Source organism: Sceloporus occidentalis, unplaced genomic scaffold (assembly GCF_023333645.1).
Source record: "Sceloporus occidentalis isolate IW3139 unplaced genomic scaffold, rSceOcc1.0.p SCAF_7, whole genome shotgun sequence".
Lineage (NCBI taxonomy): Eukaryota > Metazoa > Chordata > Lepidosauria > Squamata > Phrynosomatidae > Sceloporus > Sceloporus occidentalis.
In genome coordinates this window covers 44,315,802-44,343,474 of record NW_028316987.1, presented here as the reverse complement: position 1 = coordinate 44,343,474, position 27,673 = coordinate 44,315,802, and the positions used below count along the sequence as shown (strand labels likewise).

Below are 27,673 nucleotides of genomic sequence, written 5' to 3'. Positions count from 1 at the left end.
CTCCAGCCTCACAAATAAAAAGGCATATAGTATTATACTACTTGTGTGTTCCAAAATCCAAAGTATTCCAAAGTATTCCTTGAAGTGTCATGTCAGTGCTCAAAAAGTTGCAGATTTTGGAGGGTTTCAGATTTCAGGATAAGCAGAGACCTAGCTAGGATTTTAGGAAGGGGGGGTCCAGACTAAGTGCCACCATTATAATGGGGCTTGGGTGCGGCGGTGCGGCAGCGCAGCAGCACACACCATTCATTTTTCTAATGGAAGGGGGGGCTCCGGACCCCAAGAAACCCCCCCTTGGCTACGTCCCTAGGATAAGAGATACTCAACCTGTATATAAAACAGTGCAAATTGCAAAACATTTAGTAAGCCTTGTTGATTTAAACAATTAATTTATACTGAACCATTCTGCTTCAGCACAGAAAATAGTGCTTAGAGAAAAGAAAATCATATAAGGACTTCCAGCATATACATGTCACTGAAAAGAACTAATTTTGCAGTTCTTAGAGGGCTAGCCATATTAATCTGATGCAGCAAAACCAACAAATTTTGTGTCATCATTTGCATCAGGGTTGGATTGATCTAAATCAGATTTATTTAAATTGTAATTAAAATAGGTTTTCTGAAGGACTCAATTGTAATTATTTAAACAATTAGTGAATATGATTATACTAAATCATAATTTTTACTAGAAGTGAATTAGTAATATAATCTTACATTAAGATGTATATAACACTCATCTATACATCCATCCAGAAATATTCAGAGATGCAGGCATCATTAGAAGGTACACATATACTAAGCAATTACTCTGAAATAATTTCAGATTAATTTCCAGTTCCTCCAAAAACAGAATCGCTTGCATTTATATTTAGACAACCCTCCCTTCTACATTCATATCTACCTCATATCCCTAAATTCTCATGTTCGCTGACATTCTCTATCTTTGCTCTTAGGAAGAGCCAAGGCCTAGAGAGAACATAAGAGCAGGAAGATGCACTTCATATTTTATCTTAACTGTGGTTTTAATGGTGCAGTGTACTGTAATTGTAATTTTAACTTTGTTGTGATCCTGCTTCAATCCATTGGGAGAGGCAGGAATATAGAAATAAAAATTATCATTATTATTATTAGTAGTAGTAGTACCAGCTGCAGAACAGGATTGATCAAATTATCTCCTAACATATTAATAGACTATAATTAGAAGTTGCATCATATACATGATCATATTTTTGACCTAGGCTCTTCCTTTATTACTTGAGTTAAGAAAAATTTTAAATCTGTTTAAATAATTTAAAAAATTTATTTTAAGGTTTAAAAATCCATATCAAATTTGCAAAACTCTCATTTTAAAACCATTATCAACCCCAATTTGTATGAGATAAGATTTGTCTTGCATTGGCCTTATCTTAAAGCATACATGCAAACAGACTTCGGAGCCTACATAAAGTATATGGTTGCAGAATTCAAATGACTTGATTGAATTAAGGATTCGTTTTCTCTGCTGTTTCCAGAAATGCTGAAAATATTATGTTTCCAGTTTCACTGCATGTAAGATCTGTTTACTGTACAGCTGATGGAAAAAGAGAAACCAAAATTCATTAGCTCCAAGTCTTGTTTCTGATACTAAAGTTGCATTGTTATCAGGGCTCATTAGAACCTACTTCTCTTCAGACATCCTTTACAATACCGCTGAAATGTCTTGTTCCCCGTTAGAATGTGAATATGCAGAAGTAGAACGATACAAAGACTCTCTAGACAAAACCGAGCAATGTTTTGACAGAGGGAGAGCAACGTGCTTTCGGAAAAAGATGCATGTATATTTTCGAAACTTCTCACCAGCAAAAGCGTAGATCACAGGGTTAATGCAACAATGGGCCATGGCTAATGTTTCTGTCACTTGTACTGCTATTGCCAAATTGCTAATGTCGACACAATTGTTTAGACTAAATGATATTTGGAATGTGTGGAGCAGAAGAACAATGTTGTACGGAGCCCAGAAGAGAAAGTAAATAATCATGATGATAAAAATAAGCCTGACAGTTTTGCTCTTTTTATCATTTCTGCATCTCATCAGGGTTCGTATGATTTGGACATAGCAGAAGGTCATCACCATCATGGGAAAGATCAGGCCTATGAAGTTTATTTTCAATGTCAGAAACTGATTCCATCTGATTTGTGTTTCAGGTGGCAAATGAGGAGTGCATGCGAAGTGGTTGTTTTCTTTTTGTAACTGGTAAAAGATCATCCCTGGTACGGAGGCTAAAATTGCCACACACCATGTGACAACACTCGTGAGGATGCCATAGACCACTGTCCTGGCTTTTAATGCAAACACTGCATGGACTATTGCTAGGTATCGGTCGATGGTCAACAGAATGATGAAAAAGCTTCCGCTGTAGAAGCCTGCAAGATAGACTCCAGAGAGGATTTTGCACATCTCATTTCCGAATATCCACTTGTCTGCTGCATAATAGGCCCAAAATGGGAGCGAGACAATAAAAAGCAAATCAGAGATGGCCAGATTGAGCAAGTAGATGTCGGTCATGTTCTTGAGTTTCTTGTATGTGATGAGGATCAGCACAACCAGTGCATTTCCCAGCAGGCCAAATATGAGCACCAGAGAGTAAAGTACCGGCAAGACATGGGAGGCAAATGCCTGGACAGAAACACTTGGGCATGGTGTTGCATCATAGTCAATGTCTGGGGTGAGCATTTCAGAGTCTGTTGTATTTGTAGTAGTGTCCATGTTGTTTCCTATGACTGAAGAAGAATCAGGATTATTTACATGAAAAGAAATAATGAATTCTGTAATATACATTAATAATGAAATTCTAATTTCTATAAACAGCCGAATGTTCAGAACTTTAAACAGGAGGGAAAATATTAAGCTAGGGAAATGGGCTAATGAGTAAATATTATATTAAAGGCCCTATTAAAGATCCATAAACCTGAAATTTTATTAAACTTTACTAATTGTTCCTCATGAGATTTATTAATCATAAATATCCCTGAATGTCTCCTGAGCAAGTTCACCTTCCTTCCAAATTTGTTCTTGTTATGTTCCTTCAAGTTGTTTCTGCTTTTGGTGACCCTAAGGCAACCCTTTCACAGTGTTTTCTTGGTGAGATTTTTCAGAGTGGGTTTGTCTTTGCCTTTCTCTCAGGCTGAGAGAGTGTGACTTGGCCATGGCCCTTGCTCACCATTCAAACACTGCATGTAGAAAGTGGTTGCAGCAAAGACCCCCAGATCTTTGCAAAGTGTTGAAGTGGAAAGCTTATGGATCTGACTCACCAGAAACAGGAACAGGAGCAAAAGGATCTCCCCGAGCCAGTCAGCTCCTGGTCCCCCTCAGTTGCCCCAAAGCAGCCTTTGGCTGGCTCCTCTTTGTATCTGATCCTCATTTGCCCTTGATGTGAAATAGGTAGCCCTTCTCTCTCACACACACACAAGCAATTTGAGTAAAATACTATGCAGTAGGAGGTGCTCAGTGTCCCAAGATGCAAGAAAATAAATGGTGGTTCACACACACACACACACACACACACACACACACACACACACAAGCAAAACCAGCAACACACACCTCTGCCTGTCCCCTTATTATTATTATTATTATTATTATTATTATTATTAACCTTTAGTGCAGGATTAAATGCAGACCACTTTTGAAAAGCACACACACACACACACACACCCCGCAAAGAAAAGGTTAAAGGAAAAGAATCAAATGCACAATCCTTTATCCCAAGGTTAACTCATGACAGCAGAAAGAAATTAGAATCCTTGGATATCACAGTACACAGAATATGATCCTTGAAGAAAAGTAGCTGTCTATCTATTTTCAGAAATACAATAGCTAGATATTAATGGTATTTTGGAGTAATGTACTTTTCTACCCCAGTAACAAAATAGTCTCCACTGTGGAAAATGTCCCTCAATAAAGCGGAGAGGGTTATTCTTTGTGCCAGCCAACCCCTATAGACAACCAGAGTGTGTCATCTGGATTCTGCACTGCTACTTCTAAGCAAATTACCCACAGATCTTCTGGTTTTCTTATCTGTTGCCCTGCTATAGAAGTAATGGTGGTCGGGGAAAGATGTGGTTTATTCTGTCAAATGATGTCAATATAAGTTAGGTCTTATATGTAAATGGTCTGCCATTTCCCATCTGGAGAAAAAAAATTGTCTGTTCCCCCACATTCCCATCAGTGTGGAACTATGTTCAATGAGTGTTGTCACTTTATGGCAAACAGGGACTTTACTGCACAAGAAAATAAAGGCAAAACGGATTTGGAGAATAGCAGGGTTTTTTCCTGTTCAGCAAAAGGCACGTTTTGATGACCATCTTCCCTCAGTAACCAAACATAAGTGCTACGACAGTATGTGGAGTTGCATGGAGAAAGTCACTATTCTCCCAATCCATTCCACCTTTCTTTTCTTTTGCGGTAAAACCTCAGTCTGTTTGCTTAGATAAATGTTTCACCTAGAGGCTATGATGTATTAACATAGCAACACCACCACACTTTTATGTCACATTTTCCTGGTTTACTTGGGAAATATTACTGGAATGGGCATTTGCCTTTGAACTGAACCAGCTCTTCACCAGTGATTAGATCTATCCCAAGTACGTACCATGTTTGAAGGTGCCCAATAAATGTAATCAAGAAGACTTTAAAAAGCAGCCAGTTTCTTTGTGGCTCCACACATCATACTTGTTTCTCCGTTCTTAAACATCAAATATCTTATGAGTGCACCAGATTTCTTCAGATTCGCTATTACTTTGAAGTGGTAGCATCCTGAGATTGGGTGCCACAACTCCTCCGAGACTTCATGTTCTCCATGTATTTCTATACTTGTGAAATAATCCATGTTGTAACTTCTTTTCCCCTCTGCTACTTAGGGGTGCTGTAGATATATTGCTGATATTTGGCTGAAGGATTTGAAACTGATGTGATGCAGTCTTCCAACACAAGTTTCATCAGAGGTAGGAAGAGCGACAGGGATGTATAGGCATGACTTAAGCTTCCTGTACTATTATTTGAAGGAAAATGTCTGCTGTACAGTGACTACAATAACTTGTCCCTCCATATTCGCTAGGGTTAGGGGCACAAGACCCCTGTGAATATGGGAAAACTGCAAATAACAAAAACACTATGTTTTACCTGAGATGACACCTCTCTAGGAATCTCTAAGTCCTCTAGTGCAGTCCTATGATCAGTGTCTGTCGGACGTTGACCACAGGAGCTACAAAGGCCTAGTAGAATATTCTCTCTAGGAATCTCTAGATTTTTCAGTGCAACTTTTAGTTAAAGTTGACCATAGAGTTGCACTGAAGGACCTATTAATCAAATTCATGTATAACCAAATCAGCAAATATCAAAGCGGCAAATATGGAGGGATGAGTGTAGTTCCAAAGCTGCAAGTTAGTTTGGTTTAAGTAAGTTGGGGTCTACAATGCAAATATGTCTGCATCCTATTTATTTATAAGCCTGGGGATTGTTCACCTTTCTAGCTGTGTGAATATGTGTGAGATTTTGGCCTTCATGAGATAGATGAAGAACTGTAGAAGAAAGACAAGATCCAGATCAAAAAATGAATGAAATACAGGACATGAATGAATTAACTGTCCACTTAATCAGACTAAGGGCCCATTCAGGCTACACAGTTATAAAGTACTATGTTCCACTTCAATTGCCATGGCTACAACCTGAGGAGTGATGCAGTGGCTTAGTGGTTAGGATGCCAATTCTGATGATCGGAAGATCGGTAAGTTGCCAGTTTAAAGCCCAAGTGCCGCATGATGGTGTGAGCTCCTGTCACTAGTCCCAGCCTCTGCCAAACTAGCAGTTAGAAAGCATGCAAATTCAAGTAGATAAATAGGTATCACTTTGGTGGGAAGGTAACAGCATCTGGTGCAGTCATGCTAGCCACATGACCACCAGGACAGTCCTTGGACAATGCTGTCTTTTCGGCTTAGTAACGGAGATAAGCACTGCTCCCTACAGTTGGTTATGACTAGATATTCATGTCAAGGGACTACCTTTACCTTTACCACATGAGGAATCATGTGGCTTGCAGTCTTGTGAAGCACAAAAGGTCTCTGGTTGGGAATTCTTAATGCCTCTCCACAAACAGCAAATCCCAGAACTCCATAGGAAGGAACTGTTGCAGTTAAAGCAGAATTTTGGCACTATAATAGTGTTGTGTAAATGGGCCCTAAAAGTGTGCCCATTATCTCCCTTCTGTTGCCACCCCACACACCAGTCTACATGCATAGAAAGGAAGTACTGGCACCATATGGGAAATGATTACTATAATTTTCTGTGTTTACTTACTTACTTAATTCAAAATAACATTTAAGAGTTTGTTCATAAACTCAGCAAGTCCATATCTCATTCTAAATGTCTTAATGACTCTAAGGAGATTGTCATACATGGCTTTAAAACCACAATTATAGTTTTAAAACAGCCCCTTTGGCAGTTCTTATCACATGGCCCGTAGTTGCTGTGTCTCGTAAGCATGGTTAAGAGGTCTCTTTTCATTGCCTGGGGAAACCCTCCAATAAGCTCCCGATCAGATGGCAGTTCCCTTAGTCCTCATGTGCAAAATGTTGCTGCCAAGGCAGTTGCAATATTGACAGCCACTCTCCTTCTGCTACTCCCAAGCAGTCTGATTTCGTTTAATTTTTCCCCTATTTCTTTCCTTTAAACTTTAATCACATCAGCACAACTCTGCAATTACATTACAAAATAAAATTTTGGAACCCCTGAAAGGCATGTTGGGTAGGGCATAGGGCAGGGAGGAAGGGTTAAGGGAGAGAGCACCATGAGATGTGCAATACAAACTGGATTGTGGTGCCAGTGGGGGCTTGTTATGTCCTAAGGCTGAAATGCACCTCCAGTGGTTTGGAAAAGTGGTCTTCTTAATGCTTTGTGATATATATTGAGCTAATTAACCTTTCTGCCCAACCTGTCTTTCTGCACAACCTTCCTTCTCCTTTTCTAGTCACTGGAGAAAAACACAGATATTTTACCTTCAAGATAAAAATGAGCTGCATGTCTTGGGATCTTATCACACTAGCAAAATCTGGCTGAGAAACGGGATTTAAAGTAGATTTAAATTAGAAAAAACCCGCAAATGCGGGAAGTTTATCACACGACGTTTCACCACACCAGAAATAACGCGAAAATAAAGCAAAGGCAAAAGGGACAAAAACAACAGCTTTTTACTTTCGGGAAGTTCCAGAAGTAAAAAGCTGTCATTTTTGTCCCCTTTACGTTCGCTTTATTTTCATGTTATTTCTTTTCTAGTGAAATGTCATGTGATAAGCTTCCTGCATTTGCAGGGTTTTTTTGTAACTGAAATCTACTTTAAATCCTGTTTCTTGCTAGTGTGGTAAGGTCCTTGGCAAATCAAACTGAGATTTTTAGTAAAAACAAAAACAAAACTGGACAAGACAGCAAAGCAAACTCTTCCCGCTGCTCCTCTATTTACATATTCAAAGTTGGTCTTGGTTTGAAAATAAAGATCAGGGGTTGGAAAGTTGTGGGTATAGATCTTGATTTAGAGATGTCTGTTGTGAGAAGAGATTTAGAGAAGTTTACAGTGTTGCCCTGATGACTCAGAAAAATCTGGAGCAGTCCTGGACTCCCAAAATTCCCTTTTACACAGGATTCACTGATTAGGAGTACATTTACAACTTGTATGATTGTTAGTACTTTATTCCTGTAAAAATGATATATGTCAACCAATTGAAAGAAGCAGAAAACATCATTTACTTCAACAAACTGAAAATTCATGGCACAGCCTATGTGGGAACTTCTCCAGCATGTTACTCCAGCACTGTTATGTACTATATTATATCCATGAGGATATTCCTGTGATAGGAATCAATTATGATAGTTTCAGTTGTTTAGATGTATTATAGAAATGCAATTGACTATTGCCTCTATGATGAGGCCGTACTGAATGAAGCATATTCTGCCATTTTTAACTGGGGAGGGAGGTTAAAAATCTTCCACTTATCCTCAGAAAATGGCATAATTTTAAAATCCAAAACTGTAGTGCAGGAGACAATTGGGAATGTTCTTAGGGATTAGATTAGATGTTGTTGTGTGCCTTCAAGTTATTTCTGATTTATGGCAACCCTAAGGCGAACCTATCATGGGGTTTTCTTGCCAATCTGGGAAGCTCCCAACTTTGCAAATCAGCCAACTATGCATGTCTAGGAGCCGGGATTTAGGCAGATTTTAGCGGAAGGCGGCATCGGCAGCAAAATGTCAGGATTCAAACCGGGAAAGGTAAGCCGGGGTTTTAGCTGTGCGAAAAGTTCCTTAGTCATTCTATCTTTTTTATCCATCACATACAATGACATACATTGATAAGCAGGTAGTTTCCTGTAATTTTGACATCTCATGGTGAGACTTCAAAAATTATAGCAGGACACACGTTATTTTAAAAAATAAACAAATGACCTTACAAAAATTCAACCAAAATGAAACTCAGCAGTTATACATAATGTAATGCACTGAAACAGCCTTGCCATCATCAGTTAATGGCCATCTGGCCTGGGAAGACTCCAGGAGGAGCATGACACAGTAGGGAGTCAAGAAGTGGAAAAGATACCTTGATCTCTATTTCCATGTAGCCAAAGCTCAGATTCAAAAATGTTATTTTTTTTAATACACACACACACATATGCACACAAATTAAGCCATCTAATGCAAAGAGAAGTGATTATTCTGCTCAGCAGGTAAGCTTCCAAAGACAGCAGATCCAAGGGAATACCAAGCAGAGTCACAGTGCAGCACAAGCAACAACTTAAGTCCTTAAGTGGGAAAAATAAGAGAGAAAGAGAGAACATGTTCCTAAGGAATAATGCAGGATTTGAAGAGACTGGTGATAGATGGATGGGACTGGGAAATGATAAATACTCCACCCTGGCACTTACAAATTGCTTTTGTGCCTTTAGTTGCTTTGTGTGCATGTTCCCTGTTGTCCTTCCAACAGCCCTGTAAGGTGCGTCACCATTATTACCCTCTCACACTGCAAGGAGAAAGCAATGCTAAGGGCGAGATATTGTGGCTCACCTGATGCCACTGTGAAAATATGTGGTAAAGGCAAGATGTAAAACCAGAGGGTCTTCTGATCCCTACTTCAGCCTCCTAGCCTCTATGTAACCTGCTCTGGCTGCAAAAGGCTGAAGGTTCAGTCACCAGCTAAGTACATATACTGGCTATGCTGATGGGGGGGGTTTAATTCCTCTTGACTCTCCTTCCATTTTCATACTTCTAACTGCAACCTCACTTTTCCCATTCATTCCTATGTATTTCGTTTTTCTTAAGACTTGTTTTCTCTGGGTGGTGCTGTGTTAAGGCCAAAGAAAGCAGAATAGAGCAATGCCAGAAAGAAAACAAAATTATTCACAGCATACTTCCTATTTCTTCTAGTCTGTCATAATGCCAGCTATTAACTCCCTATAAATGGGAACATTTTATTTTTATTCTATATAGATTTAAAAATGGGAAAAATTAATGTATACATTGTGATAAATGCATGCAGGTTTTCAGGTTGTGAATAAGAACACTGTCAACAATGCTTTAGTTATAAATCTACCTTTTTCACTAGTGGCTAGGTCTGCACTACTGCTTAGAAAATATATAAAACAGTACCAATGGTGAAACTGATTTAAATCAGTGATTAAAATAAGACTTTTCTTATTTAGTAATATTTGGTATTTTAGTAGTATAGTGAACAACTCTGCCTACGTAAGTGCATGACCCTGCATAAAACACTCTGCTAGATGAGGAAATCCAGGTATTCAATGTATTTAGAGAAGAGGAAGGAGCAGTAGCAACATATAAGAACTTTCAGCATGTAAATGTTAGTGAAGACAACTGATATTGCAATTTTCAGAAGGCTAGCCATGTTCATCTGATGCAGCAAAAACAACAAATCTTCTAGCGCCATTTATATCTGATCAGATTTGTTGGATGTTTTTCTTCCCTTTAAAGTATGCAGGTAAATATGTTTCAGAAACTATAAAGCATAATGCATATATATATTGCTTCAATGAAGGCTTCATTTTGGAATGAGAGAAACAAAAGCCCATTAGATCCAAGTTTTGTCTCTGACACTAAAGGTACATTGTCATTAGGCTTGAACTTTTTTATAGTCTCTCCATGGCTTCCCATGCAAAGGGATTTGAAAACCTGCACCTCCAAAAATCAAACTAACTTCTTTTTGGAAATACTTTACAACACTGCTGAAAGGTCTTGTTCTCCAGTGGAATGGGAATATGTAGAACTGGTACGTTCCAGAGGTTCTATATACAAAAACTGGCAATGTTTTGACAGGTAGTGAGCAACATGCTTTCGGTAAAAGGTGCATGTGTATTTTCGAAACTTCTCACCAGCAAAAGCATAGATCACAGGGTTAATGCAACAATGGGCCATGGCTAAAGTTTCTGTCACTTGTACTGCTATTCCCAAATTACTATTGTCAACACAATTGTATAGACTAAATGATATTTGGAATGTCTGGAGCAGAAGAACAATGTTGTACGGAGCCCAGAAGAGGAAGTAAACAATCATGATGATAAAAATAAGCCTGACAGCTTTGTTCTTTTTATAATTTCTGCATCTCATCAGGGTTCGTATGATTTGGACATAGCAGAAGGTCATCACCATCATGGGAAAGATCAGGCCTATGAAGTTTATTTTCAATGTCAGAAACTGATTCCATCTGATTTGTGTTTCAGGTGGAAAATGAGGAGTGCATGCGAAGCGGTTGTTTTCTTTTTGTAACCGGTTAAAGATCATCCCTGGTACGGAGGCTAAAATTGCCACACACCATGTGACAACACTCGTGAGGATGCCATAGACCACTGTCCTGGCTTTTAATGCAAACACGGCATGGACTATTGCTAGGTATCTGTCGATGGTCAACAGAATGATGAAAAACCTTCCGCTGTAGAAGCCTGCAAGATAGACTCCAGAGAGGATTTTGCACAACTCATTTCCGAATATCCACTCGTCTGCTGCATAATAGGCCCAAAATGGGAGCGAGACAATAAAAAGCAAATCAGAGATGGCCAGATTGAGCAAGTAGATGTCGGTCATGCTCTTGAGTTTCTTGTATGTGACGAGGATCAGCACAACCAGTGCATTTCCCAGCAGGCCAAATATGAGCACCAGAGAGTAAAGTACCGGCAAGACATGGGAGGCAAATTCCTGGACAGCAACAGTTTGGCATGGTGTTGGTATGTCACCGTAATCAAATTCTGTTGTGACTGTATCGTAATTTGTTGTAACTTCAGCTCTTTCCATCTTGTTCCCTGTGATTGAAGAAGATATACTTATTTACTTGTTAATAGCTCTAATAGTAAGCAGCAGAAGTAGTAAGAAATGATAATGCATGCCTGTGTGAGGGCCAGAGTGGTGTAGTGGTTGGAGACCATGTAAACCCACTGGGTGACCTTGGTCAAGGCAGACTTTCAGCCTCAGAGGAAGGCAAAGGCACCCCCCTCAACAAATCGTGCCAAAAATACCCCATTATAGATTTGCCTTCAAGTCACCATAAATTGGAAAGGACTTAAGGCATACAACAACCACAAAATATGTGTGGTAGAGATTGAAAAGGTTACTCCATGGCATCCAGAATCCCTAGATCCAGCCTGTGCTAAGTCTTTCACATCTAGAACTTTTTCATTACATGTGTTTGCATACCCTCAGTACCTTTGCCTGCTCCTTTTCCTTTGATGCTTAAATGGTATTTCATCTAGATGATCAACTGAAATTTAAAGTTACTACACTGCTAGAAATGTGAGGACTGAAGGAAAATTCCATGTGGGAGAACAGAATTGTTATTGTTATTTCACCAAATGAAAAATTGTGTCAATATAAAATACCCCTTTCCTGCCCTCTCCAGAAATGTTTTCTTTTAAAAGATAACTGTTAGGTCATTAGAGATAAGTTTCCTGAGTTGTTGCATCTGCACTGTAGAAATGATGCTTTTTGACACCACTTCAAGAGCTGTAGTTCCAACATCTGGGATTTGTAGTTTTATAAGGTCTTTAGCCTTCTCTGCCAGAGGGTGTTGGTGCCTTACAAAACTGCAGATCCCAAGATTATGTAGGGTGGAGCCATGGCAGGTAAAGTGGATGCACCCAGCATTTCTTTTTGAGTTCAGCTTTGGATTCTAGGGACAGACTCTGTGCTGCACTTTTTTTCCCTGCTCTATGGAGGAGCTGAAGTTGCTTTTCTGAAATGTGCTTGAAATCATAAATCATACTACAAACTGAGTAAAGGCTGTGCAATCTTCTGGTGTGTTTTCCCACTGCAGGAGAGCCTCAGTTTTCATCAAAGCAAAGTGCTTGGGAATAGTAGCTTAACCTTCCTTTACTGAAACGGACGTCCTACAGCAGTTCAGGGCTGAGACACTTAGCTGTGAGGATGAGATGGATCTTTTCGGACCAACCTAGCTTATAAGCAAAAACAAGTTGGACGGGCAGTTGTGTGTGATAGTGTCTGTCCTGGTTCTGAAAGAAGAAGGCTTAGGGTTCTCAGATCTCAGAGTCTGACCCCTCTTTTCCAGTTTAAGGAGGAATCTCAGAGCAAGAGCAATGCCTTGAAGTATGTGTGTATATGTACATATTGCTCTGCATTGCTGGCTTGGCTTTGCAATGGTTAATGTAGACCCTTCAAGGGGTCCATCTGGCCAACTTCTCCCCTCCTCTCCTCTCTGAACTTGTCTATGTAAACCCACCCATCTTCCAAGGCCAGTTCATGGCATGTAGGACAGGCTGCATAGCACTCATAATCCCTTCTCCACGAGTGAGGAATAGTTAGGTTTAAGAGGAACAGTTGCAAGGCTGCCATTGTTCCTGACTGGGGTTGCCATAATTGTCCACTAAAACTCGGGACAAAATGTAGGACAAAATCTAGACCAAACTGTAGGACAACTGCAGGACAAAACTCAGCTCAAAATGCAGGACATTTAAGGTCTGTAATAATAATAATAAATTTTATTTATATACCACCTTTCCAACAGATCAAAGCAAAATTTAGGTCCGAATCAACTTGGTGAGCTGTGGTTGTATGATCTGTTTAATGCAAATAGTGCCTTCCTGAAGGGAGAGCGGGAAAGCTCAATTGTGATTGCCAACTGCCTCCCAAAGCTGGTTTCTTTATGAATGTGCATACAACGGCCAGCTTCGGCCATAGTTGTTGTGATGGGGGAGAGGTGAGAGGAGCAGAATCACGCTCACACACATGGTCTGATTGCCTGAAAAGCAGAACTGCAGTGGAAGGGATGTATCACACAAAGTAATGGAATAGCAGCAAGATTGAGATGCCTTTGAAGGGTTTCACCCACCAATGAAAAGGCATACTACAGTAACAAATTGCATGCAAGGTGGCAGTAGGATGGCCACAATGCCATGTGATATATACTGGCCAAAGATGCTTTTATTCTGTTAAAATTCCAATTTTTAACCTCATGTGATAATGTCCTAAGAGTATTCTGAGAAAACTTTAGGTCCGAGTCAACAAATTGTTTGGGATGGGGCTGCTTGAGAGGTCAAGCCATTTTGTTTTCTTGCTTAACACTGCTCCCCTACACTGTTTTCCTGCTTACAATTATTTTCCCCTTCGGGGAGAAAAAGTAACAGGATTGAGGATTTTGAGTCAAGATAAATCATATAGTGATCCCACCTTCTTGTTCCTTTATTCAAACTATTCATAAACATCAAGGAAAAGACCATTGTAATTGCATGCTACATCTAGTTTGGGCCTCAGTTTCAAGTGTGGAATTGTTTCACATCAGGCTGCTGAGAAAATCTAATCTAAAGCACACTTCACACCAAAGTGTATACAGTTCTCTGCCTTGATTTGTAGTGCCTTGACATTTGTCTTTCAAACTCTTATGTTTCTTAGGTTCATGTGCCTCAGGTGGTTCTGTGAGAGCTTTTGACCCTTCAGAAATTTTGGATTTCAGCATGCAAAAGCCGAAGCCTGCACCACTAGCTAAGGAGTTACATGAGCCATAATCCAAAAGTCTGCCCTCCACATCCTGCTGATGTCCTTCAAAGAGAAGGACCTCAATTTTGACTACTAATATTATTTCTGAAGTAGCCCTAAAAATCTTGGAAGGCCGCTTCTTGGACAATAGAGTGACTTGTACCTTAATAACTTCTGCAAAGGGCTCTTTGAATGCAGGGAACAGCTCAAAGTGAGCATTAAAATGTATTACTGGAAAAGGAAAACACATATATCAGGATTCAGAATGAGCTGACACAAAAAGAAGGATTTCACAATAATTGACTGCATATACTCATGTATAAGTCCAGACGTTTTAGTCAAAAATTAACCCAAAAAACTTAAGTCAACTTATCCATGGGTCAATGTAAGTACTGTACTTCTTGTAACGCCATCCCCTCAATCCATCAAGGCTTTAAGGTGAGTACAAACACTTGTGCCTACTGGAATTTTGTATGTTCTTTGGCATGTTTTCCTTTGCTTCATCCTTTACATCCTTTGTTACATACCCCTAAGTTTTAACCTCGACTTATCCACAGGTCATATCAAAATCCATGATTTTGGCCCCAAAACCTGCCTTCAACTTATACATGAGGTCAACATATAGTCGGGTATATATGGTAGTTTCACAAACTGAAGATTTATGTTGCAATTGCAACCAGATAACATTCAGTGCAGGCACATTTAGTGTGGGCACTTTTACAGGAAACTTACTTTAGAATTCTTAAGAAATATATTTCTGTGGAACCCAGTGCAAAAGGGAAACAAGGTCCCATGTTTTCAAAATAGCAATAAATGCAAAGGCCATTGGCCAAAAGCAATAAATCTTGATTTGAAATAGCAAGTAGGAAGTAGTTATTAATAAAGTTGTGTTCTACTGAAATGCCAAATGAACATATTGATTTATCTTAATTCAGCGAGGTATTACTCTGTAAAATATTGTCCACATTAATAAACTACGTGATGCATATATTCCTGTTTTTATGAAGGGTGCATACCCTGCCAATATAGGATTTTAATTTTAATTTTCTTGGCATCTTGTTCAGTCTATATAAAAGGAAAAGCTTTCCCACACCCACATTGGAGGCATCGTTCAAAATAAGGGACACCTGTCAGTCCAATAAAGAACAAGATTTCCAACCTTCAAATACAGAACACCTGCTAGTCCAATAAGGAACAAGCTTTCTAACCCTCAAATTGGAGACATCCCTTATAATAAGGGACACTTATTAGTCTGATAAAACACAATCTTTTCAGCTCCGCAATAAGGAATAGCCCCTATAATAAGGGATACCTGGCAAGCTTAGGGAAGAGGTACTTCAAAGTACAGAACCTGGAGATTATAAAGCCATCTCCTGTTAGTGCTCTTGTCAACATTTTGGTGACTTGTGGGTCTGGGTAGTTTTCAAACATTTTAATGAGTCCTGGAAATAGAAAACAAAGCTTAAAAACATTGCTTTTATGGACTACATTCACGATATAACCTTTTGAACTAAAACTCCCACTACAACAAGGGTCTGAGAGCTGTAGTCCAAAAAACAACGTTTTTAAGCTTTGTTAGGTTTGAGAACTCAGCAGGGAAATGAGTGTTGTGGTTCTTTCGGCAGACTGAGGTTGACTGAGGTATTGGACAGGGATTGAGTCTTAGAGATAATAGTGATTGACAGAAGTGAAATTTCAGAATTCAACAGCAACAAAGGCAAAATTTTCAACAACGTTCAAAATCATGCTTTGGGGCATTTTGAACTGAACATTGTTATTTGCAGTGTTTTATAGGCTGTCTTATAGGGCAATTGTTACAAAACAGCATAAATAAAAATTAAAATTTTCTGACAAATCAAACTAGTGTTAATATAGTGTGTTCATATATTGCAGAAATATAATTGAAACAGCAATAAACAGAGTCAGGTGTAGGCCAGTCCAGGCTTAAGCCCCACAGATTTCTGTGGGACCTACTCCTAGTAAGCTTGCAGAGGATTGCTGATATGGTAAAAACCAACATATTTGTCTTGGGGACAAAGGTGCTCAGGGTAGTAAAGGCATGTTAGAGTGCAAAGAGGGACAGCCCACCCTCTTTACATGTAGTACTCAAATGTCTGTGGTAAGATGACATCTTACTTCTTTTCAAGTAGACAAAAATAGTCTACTTAAAAAGTCAAAGTGTGCTTTTTCTCCAAAATTAAAATATTCACATTATGCACTCACAAGTAATTTCATGTGTAGCCAGGCCCAGAGACAAGAGAAGCAACTTTATAGTTGGAAGAAGACTGGGGACCTTTTTGACTGCTATAGCATCCCAGAACTCTACAGAATTTGGCCATACTTAAGAATGCCTGAGAAACCCAAGATCTAATACATCCCACTTTGTGAGCATTTTGAGATTCCAATAATAATGTTCTTCATTCCCTTATCTTTCCAAGTTTCAAAACCATGCCTCACCCAAGTATTAAAAGGATAAGCCTTGACCAGGCTTAATATATACATGCACATTACATCTAAAGATGAAACTTCTCAGGCTTGGTGAATTAACTGCACATATTTTTCTATCAAAAATAGCATGAAACTTACATTTAATGCACTGTGTGCAGTCTGAGTGCATCTAAGCAGTGAGTCATGGCATCCCAGTGTACTGTAGATGCTACTCTATGCATATTTATGGGGACAACTCAAGACATTCTGCTGCCTGAGGTAAAGAAGAAGATTGCACGTTTTTCCACCACCACCCCTTCTATGTAAAGAAGTCAATGGGACTGGAAGTTCCTACTTACTTTAGTCCTGGTGACAAGAAAAAGTCCTCACCATAATCCTTAGGCAACAGGTTAATTTAAAGAGCATACAAGCTTTTGGCTCCTCCAGCATCTGCTGTCGCAAGCAGCTACTGTACCTCACTTGACCTAATAGTAGGGAAAGACCTGGTGTTTTGCAATATCACACCGAAGTATTTTCTGTGTAAAATGGTTCTCCTATTCCATGTACAACTGATTTCAAGGAGATAGTTAAATGCTATTTTTGCCTGTGTGTAAACACTCAAAAGACATAGATGCACAAATTGGTACATTTGTGGTTTCTGGTCAAACAGATTTCTCATCAACAGTTCTCACAAATATTTTAAAGGAGACCACAGTGCAAAGAAGAAATGAATGTTTAAATGTCAAGGCTAACAAGAACTGTCACCTTCTATAGACTTGTGAAAAATGATAGTCTCTACTCAGGTAAAGAGGTGTTGCAAAGCAGGCCACTTCTATAAATCCATATTGCCCTCTTTTAGCACTGGTTCAGAAACATGCTCCTTTCCAATAATATTTATGTTGCAAGCTGAATACCTTAAAATATTTATTCTCTATCTTGCAGGAATATCTTATAAAGATGGTTTAGTAGAAGAAAATAGGGAGAGGGAATTGAAAAATGTATTCCCAATATTACGGAATGAAGGGGATAACTGATTTTTTGAGAATCAGGGGATTTAACACTTTCATAATTGCGTGAGCGAAGGGATATTTAATACATACCTGGTGCCAGGGTGATCAAATAATATGAACTGGTAACAAAAAGTATGCACTTATATTTTATGCCATTTTTTGCCTGCTGATAAAAGTAGAAATCCATCCAACATTCCTAACCTATACTGTTTTTATTTTTGCAATTTGTCTTTAAAAATGGAAAACAACACTTGCACACAGACAGACACACAAATACACCCTCCAACTTAAATCAACTTACCAGTCTACAAATGTTTAATTGATGACATTGACAGCTTGGTTCTTTGCATCAGGTTGTTGTAAAAATTGGAGCAGGTGGACTTCAGCCAAAAAAAGGGGGTGGGTTTGAAAAGGGAAGAAATAACAAACAACAAAGAAAGAAATGTCACACTTCCCTGTGTGAAGAAAGGTTTCAAGTTCTGCAAGTTTCTTGTTTCTCCTTTAAAAAAAATCAGTTCCCTTCTTCCAAAAATAGTCATTTAACTAGCCAGCACTTCAAAAAATCTGTTTCTGTATGTCTGCAGAATATTTGGACAAGTCAGAGTTAATTTACTATTCTGTGGACTTTATTGCACCATCCTGAGTTAAAGCTCAAGCTGAAAACACACCCATCCAACCCCCAACAAGAAGGTTTTATCTTTCATCTGCACATTTCGTTGCTCAGTATCTTCATGAAGCCACACATTTTAGTTGTGATGATGATGAGGATGTGAGAATTTCACACTAGGTGGTTTACTTTGCCTGTTCCAAACTGATCACAGGTCTTCTTAGAAGGGTTTCCATTCCAAACCCTGTCAGAACCACTACTGCTGATATTTAAGCCCAATTGTACTGTGCTTTGACAACAGAATCATACTAGTGGTAAGCACAGCTTTGGAAAGATTATAGCAAGGATTTACATATCACCACCTGGTTTTATTGCACAATAGTACCACTTCCTTTCTATGTAAAGAAGGGCCTCAGAATGTGAACCTAGATGCAGTGATGGCTGGTTGCTTCAATGTTATTAGAGATATGAATCCATTCCAAGTATTACTGCAAACTTTAAAGGTGCTCAACCTGGGCCTTTTTACATTACCCTATTATACCCAGTCTTCATGCTACCCAAACATGATTCTACTTTAACAGTTAGGGGTCCAACCTGTGGAATCTTGGGATTGGCAGTTTAGAAAGGATACCTTTCAGCCAGAGAACACCTCAGATTAAAACCCCAGGATATAAAACAAGTGAAAACATTCAAATATTTAGGATTGGTTTATTCAGATACAGCTTCTTGGAAAGAACAAATGTTAAACACCAAAGTACAATCTTACAGATCAGCAAAAGCAATTTTGAAGTATGCTGCCACTAAAGGAGGCAATTTAGTAAATCCTACCCTGATTGTATATCAAGCCAAAGCAATGGCACAATCCTTCTATGGGGCTGAAATCTGGGGCACTTCAAGTACATCAAAAATATCAAGTTTAGAACCTACTCAGAATTATTTTTTGAGGTCATTGTTAGGTCTACCTAAAGATGCTTTAACTGCCATGATCAGGTTGTAAACTTGCATGCTAAGCATGGAGAGCTAAGTAGACAGATGAATTATATGTTATTGATTTAAGGTACAGGGGATGAATAATACCAGGCTACTCAAAAAATGCTTGATAGAACTATCCAACAGTATACCTATTAAAAACTGGATGCATCATGCTGCCCAATTGAACATCAAATATGGACTTATATCAGATGAGCTTAAAGAACTTCAACCAGATGCACAGGAAAAGATAATTAAGAATAGAATAAGGGAAGTAGTTGCACAAAGGGATTTAAATACTGTTTATTTTTCCCCATGTGCACCATTATATCATAAACTCAAGGAGATTTCTGAACATGCAGACTACCTTAGCAGTTTAACATTTGTACAATTGCGGAAAGCTTTCACAGAACTAAGAATGAATATGATGGACACAGCATATAGAGTTGGGAGGCACAGAGGCATCCCAATAAAGGAGCACACATGCATATATGGATGCCCGGAATTAGAAGACCGTGTCCACTACATAGTGTTTTGTCCACTACATAGTGAACCTAGGGAGCAATTCATGACACCTTTAATTAAAACTAGCCCTTGCTAGAGTCCACAAGAAGTGGTTTTTAACCTCCTAGTGAATGATCTTTGCCTGAGCACTGATGGAAGATGTCCCTGCTGGTGTTTTGGACCTCTCATCGGAATTCAATACCATTGACCATGGTATCCTTCTGGAACACCTGGGGAATTTGGGATTCGGAGGTATTGTGCTTCAGTGGTTTCATTCCTATCTCATGGATAGGTTTCATGTGGTAATACTTGGGACAGCTGCTCCTCAAGGAAAGGAGCTGTTATATGGCATGTCACAAGATGCCATCCTATCTCCGATGCTATTCAGTATCTACATGATATCACTGTGAAAGTTCATATGGAAACATGAGGTAGGGTTCTATCGGTATGCTGATGACACCCAAGTATATTTCCTCAGCTAAGGATACTGTGTCTCCTCTGAATGAATGTCTGGAAAAGGTAATGGGCTGGATGAGGAAAAAGAAATTGAAGATGAATTCAGAAAAAACAGAGGTGCTTACCATCAAGGGTTCAAATCTGGGTTTGGAGGTGTGCCAACCAGTCCTGGGTGGGGTTACACTCCCCAACCACCTCCTGAAAGATTGTGTTTGCAGCTTGGGTGCTTCAAATGACAGCTCAGATAGATGCAACGGCCAGGAATGCCTACTATCAGTTTCAACTGATATGCAAGCTGCACCCCTTCCTAGAGTTGAAGGCCTTAAAGATGATAGTGTATGTGCTGGTAACCTCAGGACTGGACTTTTGCCACGCACTGTACTTTGGGCTACCTCTTCGGAAACTTCAAAACACAGCAGACAGATTGTTTACTGGGACATCCAGGAGTGATAATATGACACCAATATTAGAATAACTCCACTGGCTGCCAATTTGTCTCTGGACAAGGTACAAAGTGTTGGTTATTACCTTTAAAGCCTTACATGGTTTGGGTCCAGGTTACCTATAGGATTGCCTCCTCCCATATAATCCACCCCATACACTCAGATCCTCTGGTGGACATTTACTTCAGCTAGCCAGAACGAGGTAGACAACTGTCAGCCAGAGGACTTTTTCTTCAACCACTCCTAGACTGTGGAAAAACCTGCCAGAAGAGATTTGACAGATGAATACACTGTCTGGATTTAAAACTGCATTAAAGACCAGTCTCTTCTGGCAGGCTTATCCTGATGATTTTTAAATTGTGAATTTAAAATGTGGATTGTTTTAATATATGTACATCTTATTTGTCCTTTTAAAATGATGTGTGCTTCAACTGATGCTCTTTGTCTGTTAATTGTATTTGTTCCCTGTGGGTAAGAAATACATGTTGCTGTTGCTGCTGCTGCTGCTGCATTATTGTAAGTTGTTTTTGTTATTGTTGTTATACCATTCAACCTGGTCCTACCCTCTGGTGCAGCAGAGAACAAGCCTGTGCCCTCTTCTCTGTGACACCCCTTTAAATATTTAAAAGTGCAATTCTATTCAGTCTTCACCAGGCTGAATATGCCCCAATTCTCTCAGCCTTTCCTCATATGTTTTGTTCTCCATAGGTGGTATGACATGGGGTTACTGTGGGAGAGGTGTTCTTATGATGTTCTTAGGTATGTGACCTGTTGCTACTGCTGGACAAGTAGGATGGCAAAGGCATGTTTTATTGTGGTGTCCCTCTCAGACACCCAAAAAAAAAACCTATTACAATTTTTTTGGGGAGTGGAACTTTCTGCAGGACTGCTTTTCTTTCTCATTTTGTAATATGAGTTGCCTTTGGATTTTCCCCCCAGACCTTTTCTGAATGGTTGTGTATGAAAAGATAGCAAGTGGAGAAGTTGTTATGGGCATACTCATATGAATGTACTACAGTTTCTCCATCTACCTAGACCTTGCAAGAGAGGATGTTGAGTGGAAAACTAGACAGAGAAAGCTCCACCTCTGCTGACCCTGTTCTTCATGGCCTACCAACCCCAGTGACCACCGACCGCCACTGACAATCATTAATACTGAAGAATGATCCAACTTTTAGTTCAGTTGGCTTTGCTACACAGAACAGGAATAGGCACTATTCTTCACTTTAGGTAGGGATATATATTGGGATTGGCCTAGTTTTTGTGCACCAACCTGTGTAAGAAATACCAGCCTGTACACTGCAATTTTTCTCAAAGTTGCATCTTGCCAGCTTCTGATGGGTGGTGGGTAGCAATAAAAGGGCTTTTTTCATTTGTGATGCTCCATCTGTGGAACTCTCTCCCCTGAAAAATCTATATTAAAATCTTTTAGGTATCAAGCAAATATGTTTTCATTTCCCCAGGCCTTTAAACTGCTTGTGTGTTCTCAGTTTCTACTGAGATTATTTTAGTACTACCTTTTACTATCTGTGATGTTGTTTGCTTATGTATCAGGTACCCAGTGCTACGTGGCTCAGATCCAAATTATTTTACGGACTGTACTCTCCCACAAAAACCTACCCATGTTTTGATATCTTCTGAGATCTTATTTAATTATCTCAGGCGGGATACATACCGCCATATAGTACGTATTGTATACGTACTAGGGTTAGGAAGGGGCAGTGCTTCCGCACCCCCCTAACCCTAGTACGTATACAATACGTACAAGATGGCGGCGCCCCTTCCACATGGGCGCCGCCATCTTTACGTACTGGACGCATAGCGTCCAGACTTGTCGCGGCGCCTATGACATCGCGAGTCCGCGCCAGGCGCCTCACGACGTCATAGAGGCGCCGCAAGAAGAAGCTCCAAAATGGAGCTTCTTTTTTGCTCCGCGCGGGAGCCACGCGGTTTGACTGCTGCAGCTCCCGCGCGGAGCAAACGGCGGCAGCGGGGAAGCGCCGCAAAGCGGCGGTTTGTATCCCGCCGAAGTCTTCAGAAATATATAGATCAACATCAGCATCTAATATTGAGCAAGATGCTATCTGACACAGCTTGCCTTTTTGCACACACTTGATTTTCAAAGCTAGAGGGTGGTATTTATTTATTAAATTTCAGTTTTATTCCAGTGTTTTATGTAAAAAGTATTGCAAGGTGTTTTGTTTTTTTTTTTACAAATTTGCATCTCTTACAAAAATTACATCTCTGTCCATCAGCATATGTTTGATATAGGCCTGTTTCATGTTACAATATTATAGTGCTATGATTCAGTTTATCTTGATAACATCCTGTGGGATACTAGGATTTGCAGTTTGATGAGGTACTACAGCTTTCTAAATGAGAATTCTAAATGACTCATAAAAGTACAAATCTCAGGATTCTGTAGGATCCAGGTGTGGCAGTTAAGATGGTATGAATGTGCTAGAATTGCATCATGAGAAAGGGACCACAATCTTCCTGTTATCTTCTGCTGTAGTACTTCTTCCCAGAAGCAGTGAAGGCTGGTGGCTAGAATCAGAAAGTTGTTGAAAATAACTCAGTGAAGAATGTAGCTAAGGAGAGTCCAGATGTCAAAAGCTGATAAGGTCTGTCAGAGTGAAACAGAGCAGGTGGAGGAATGTGCAGAAGGATAAGCTGGAGAAGCCATTGCTAGAGGTCACAAGAATCAAGGCCAAGATATCAGAACTGGGAAAGATGTTTACATGAGCAGTGCCAATACTGCATCCAGCAATGTCCCTGTGCTCTAGCCTGCCTTTTCTATGTAGGCTGTTACTAGAACATCTGGGGCTGCTCCGATTGTGGCTATTTGCCTCTGCGCTGGCTGTTCCTCAAATGCTCATACTGAAGCTTGGTTGTGTCCATTTCCGTGTAGTGGGGAGCATCACAACAGTGAATCTGCTCTGGGTTTTAGTCCAAACCTTAAAGGCACTATCCAAGATGCTGAACCGGCCTCAGATAGGTTCAGTACTCTGGATAAGTCCTTTCATGCGAGCCATTCCCTTTATAGATAGGAAGAATTATCGAAAGGGATTCCTTCCAAAATCCATAGGCTCATCAAACATAACATATTGTCTTCTGCTCCCTCTTACCACTCTGATATTCTTAGTCACACAATGAAAATGTGCAACAAGAAAAGGCTCAAAAATATACACAACTGAAAGGCACTTTACAAACCAGTAGAAATATCATGTTCTGTTGTACTTATGTAGGAGGAAGTAGACCGTTCTAATTTAGAGCAGTGTCGACCTGTATAAAGCCTGCAGAAGTATACTGCTACATGCTTTTGGAAAAAGATACAGAGATATTTCCTAAATTTGTCCCCCACAAAGGCATAGATCACAGGATTGAGGCAGCAATGAATCATAGCAATGACTTCTGTCACTTCAATGGCCAGTCTGAGATTGCCATCACTATCAATGTATCTGTCAACTGAAAAAAATACATCTTGATATGTCTGCAATAAAATGGCAATGTGGTATGGCATCCATAAAATGAAATAAACAATCATTATGAGAAAAATAATCTTGACGGCCTTCCTCTTTCTTTCATTGTGAATGTTCATCAAAACCATTATAATCCGAATGTAACAGAACACCATTATGACTAATGGAATGGCTAAGCCCAAAGTGAATGTCATTAAAGTTATAACTTGCCTCCATTCTTTTTCCTTTCCAAGAGGATAAAAAAAGTTGCATTTGCATTTCTCATCTTCCTTTTGAACGTGGTAAAATATGAATGCAGGAATAGAAGCTAATATTGCTACAGCCCATGTGACAACACTTGAGAGGGTACCATAGAGAACTGTCCTAGCTTTAAGTGCAAACACTGCATGAACAATTGCCAGGTACCGGTCGACTGTCAAAAGAATGATGAAGAAGCTTCCACTGAAGAAGCCCGCACTGTAGATTCCAGAGAGGATTTTGCACATTTCATTGCCAAATACCCACTCATGTGCTACATAATAAATCCAAAATGGAAGCGAGATAATGAAAAGCAAGTCAGAGATGGCCAGATTCAGCAAGTAGATGTCGGTCATGCTCTTGAGTCTCTTGTATTTGATGAGGATCAGCACAACAAGTGCATTTCCCAGCAGGCCAAATATAAACACCAATGAGTAAAGTGGTGGCACAAAATAGGAAGCGAATATGTTGACATGAGTATTATAGACTGGTTCTATTATATCATCATAGTTGAAAGTTGTGGTGAACTCATCCAGTATTTCAATAGAAGTATTCATCTTCCTTTCTCCTGGTAATGGAAAATTCATAGAGATAATGTGGAATATCACAGGAAAATAAAAATATAACACTATACTTGAATGCATAATTTTATGAGAATCAATGAAAACAGATGCAGAATATTTAGTCGGCTGATGGAAATCAGTATATTGCCCAAGTGCTTAAATAGCAACAAAAAAGATCCAAGCAAAAATGAGAAATAAATGAACATTAACATAATTCTATATAATTCTATATAAAGCTATAATTGTTATGTCCATTACCTTCTCTTCCTCAGGTATAGAACTGTGTGTTCCAAGTATATCACTGGAAATATGAAAAGATGTGGAAGTTAATATTCTAGGTATATTTGCATACCACAATAAGACATGGTTTGTATTAATCTTGGTTTGTTGGTTAAGACACAAATTGCTCCATAGATCATTTAAATTGTGGCATCTGATTTGTTGGGAAACAAGCCAGGAATAAACTGCTGTTGTGGATTTAGATGTCACAATAAGTCATGGTTTAAAGAGACTGTGGGTTTGGATTATAGTTTGATCTGGTTGATAAATAATGGCAGAGGTGAGTCTACACTTCACAGGAACCATATCTCAGCAAACCAGACCATGGCTTGTGATATGGAAGCATGAGTAATGGCAAGTGCAAGTTTTCCATGTCTGTAGGGCAGTGAATACACTCTACATTTTAAATAATAAATATGTTTTAGTCCAGACTATCCCTAAAAGAGGTTCAGCATCTTATATAAATCATTTCAAGTCTGGACTAAAGTCTGGAGTGACCTGACTGTTTTACTGACATGGAAGTCACCAGACATGACTGAACTTGATCATTGTGTCTGGGGATCTACTGTTTAAGAACAACCTATGATTTCTGTCATATTAAAGTCAACCTATTATTTCTATTCCAATAATGTCCAAATGTCCTAAATAGATAAATCACTTTAAGGATTTGTTTAAAACTGTCATTTAAAAAAAAGAGGCTCAGCTAAGCTTCATGTCAATGATTAGAAAGGATACAGTCAACTACAAGAGGATGGGCATATTGGGTCAAAACCGATGTCCTTTATCTTATGATTGCTAAAATTTGGTACAGGTAATAAGAATTCAAGGACTTCAACAACAAATAATCTTCTAGATCTTGAAACAGAAGTGAGTTTGGTCCCAGACATAAACACTGGACTCTACCTGAAAACCGTCCAGTAGGGACAGCATCTTTTTGATGCCAAACTGCCTTTTGTCAAATGAATCTGTGACCAGGTGGGAAAGATCGCTGGGAAATCCATCAGCAGAAGTTTTGAATACAGGTTATATTTATCCCCTTTCCATTTAATCTAGTTGGGCAGCTGTGCAGATAGATCACACAGATGTTATTGTCCTTCCCCAGTCAAAATGCCAATGCAAATCAGTCTAGAAAAAGAGGTTTTACTTTCTGTGTCTCAAACTAAACAGTATTTGCATTTCAGAATGAAATGTTTGTGGTTTTTTATCCCAGCAATAAGAATCACAAGCAACTGAACCTGATGACACAAAACAAAAATTAATAGCAATAAATCAATAAACAATAGAATAGCATGATTCATCAGCACCAATGGATGAGAATCAAACCTGTTTCTTTGTTCATGGTATCTTGGCTGTGACTATGATGCTTTATAATTCAAACTGTAATATGTTATATTCCAGAATTAAGCAAGATTAAGCTTTTATTTTCTAATAGAGAAAGAATCTAAACAGTTTATCACATGAAAGAGTTTATCCCATGAATATCCTGAAAAAATAGTGTAATTACACAAAATGATTTCCCACAACATTGCACAAAACCCGCCATTAAAGTGGTCACAAAGAAGCATTAACACACATTTTTTTACTTTCAGGATTTCAGCAATGCATTCCCAATATCGCTTTATTTGTGCAATCGCATGTGATAATCATTCATGCCATTAATTGCTATTTTCGCTTTATTTGCAGGGTGTTTTAAATGCACTTTAATCTCTCTTTAATGCCAAAATTAGCCCCAGCGTGATACACTTCTAACATGGCTTTGCTTTTGCTTAAGGTGCTATAGGATTGAATATAACAATATTTTGCATGGCTAATATGGAATTCTTAGAAACTGCTAAGACAGCAAGCGAACATTACATCCAATGTTTTTTAAAAATTTATTGGAACAGAAGGGTACTGGAGATTCCTAATAGTGTAAATTGTTCACTCAGAAGAAAACAGATGGCCAGTCTGATAGTTAACACAAACACCAATCTGAAATGCATAGCTTGGTGAAACATTACCTTAGCGCATGGAAATGTATGAGGGCTTTACAAACCTTTTGGATAATATATTAGAGTGCATGAACCTGGCTGTCAGAGTGTGAGACCAAAATGCATTTCTTTTGGATCCTTAATTCCACAGTATGGCCTTCTTATTTTTCCTGGTCAGCAGCTGGACCTGTCTAAGGAAGGAGGAAATCACTTTAGCTTGGCACTATTCTAGAGGTAATAAGTCCGGTTTTTAAAAAAAGAAAGACGGATGGACGGAAGGAAGGAAGGAAGGAAGGAAGGAAGGAAGGAAGGAAGGAAGGAAGGAAGGAAGCGGGAAGAGAGAGAGGGAGGGAGAGGGAGAGAGAGGGACAGATGGACAGACAGATGGAGAAAGATAAAAAATAGAACTTTCACAGCTCTCACCATGATTACATAGGAGTTGTTCAATGTATGATGTGGACACATACCCAAGAAGTGAGAGATGGTTTTTTGTGGCACTGATCAAAATAGATTGTAGCGCTGGTACATCTTTCTGTCCTTAACAAGTTTTCTGTAGTAAGGAAAGAGATAAAGGAAAAGCTGGCGGAAAAACAAAATATATTTACAAATGGAAGGTGTGAGCATCATAGAATCATAGATTTGGAAGATACCACAAGGGCCATTCAGTCCAGCCCCAGCCATGCAGGAACTCACAATCAAAGCACCTCGA

The 27,673-nt window shown here is 39.2% G+C and overlaps 3 protein-coding genes across 6 annotated transcripts; all 3 read right to left on the bottom strand.

Moving 5' to 3' along the window:
- Window positions 1-297: 297 nt before the first annotated feature.
- Window positions 298-27,066, bottom strand: LOC149309652 (C-C chemokine receptor type 5-like). 3 transcript variants are annotated; one of them, XM_089532797.1, is made up of 3 exons: window positions 27,030-27,066; window positions 24,974-25,016; window positions 298-2,760 (listed from the first exon to the last, which is right to left on the bottom strand). In XM_089532797.1, the coding sequence occupies exon 3, from the start codon at window positions 2,744-2,746 to the stop codon at window positions 1,679-1,681; it is 1,068 nt and encodes a 355-aa protein (XP_089388923.1). In that variant the 5' UTR covers window positions 2,747-2,760; window positions 24,974-25,016; window positions 27,030-27,066; the 3' UTR covers window positions 298-1,678. The 3 variants fall into 3 exon arrangements, with proteins under 3 accessions (XP_089388923.1, XP_089388922.1, XP_089388924.1); XM_089532796.1 differs by lacking the exons at window positions 24,974-25,016; window positions 27,030-27,066 and adding an exon at window positions 17,756-17,831; XM_089532798.1 differs by lacking the exons at window positions 24,974-25,016; window positions 27,030-27,066 and adding an exon at window positions 4,632-4,814.
- LOC149309653 (C-C chemokine receptor type 5-like) lies at window positions 7,700-17,834 on the bottom strand. Of its 2 annotated transcripts, none has more exons than XM_089532792.1 (2): window positions 17,756-17,834; window positions 7,700-11,334 (listed from the first exon to the last, which is right to left on the bottom strand). In XM_089532792.1, the coding sequence occupies exon 2, from the start codon at window positions 11,324-11,326 to the stop codon at window positions 10,253-10,255; it is 1,074 nt and encodes a 357-aa protein (XP_089388918.1). In that variant the 5' UTR covers window positions 11,327-11,334; window positions 17,756-17,834; the 3' UTR covers window positions 7,700-10,252. The 2 variants fall into 2 exon arrangements, with proteins under 2 accessions (XP_089388918.1, XP_089388919.1); XM_089532793.1 differs by lacking the exon at window positions 17,756-17,834 and adding an exon at window positions 16,804-16,888.
- On the bottom strand, window positions 22,579-27,068 carry LOC149309651 (C-C chemokine receptor type 5-like). Its single transcript, XM_089532795.1, has 3 exons — window positions 27,030-27,068; window positions 24,974-25,016; window positions 22,579-24,720 (listed from the first exon to the last, which is right to left on the bottom strand). Exon 3 carries the CDS (start codon window positions 24,707-24,709, stop codon window positions 23,639-23,641), a length of 1,071 nt encoding a protein of 356 aa, XP_089388921.1. The 5' UTR covers window positions 24,710-24,720; window positions 24,974-25,016; window positions 27,030-27,068; the 3' UTR covers window positions 22,579-23,638.
- Between the last annotated feature and the right edge of the window lie 605 nt (window positions 27,069-27,673).

Excerpts from the sequence above, each read along its gene's own strand:
- LOC149309652 (XM_089532797.1), bottom strand. The coding sequence starts at position 2,746 with ATGGACACTACTACAAATACAACAGACTCTGAAATGCTCACCCCAGAC.
- LOC149309653 (XM_089532792.1), bottom strand. The coding sequence starts at position 11,326 with ATGGAAAGAGCTGAAGTTACAACAAATTACGATACAGTCACAACAGAA.
- LOC149309651 (XM_089532795.1), bottom strand. The coding sequence starts at position 24,709 with ATGAATACTTCTATTGAAATACTGGATGAGTTCACCACAACTTTCAAC.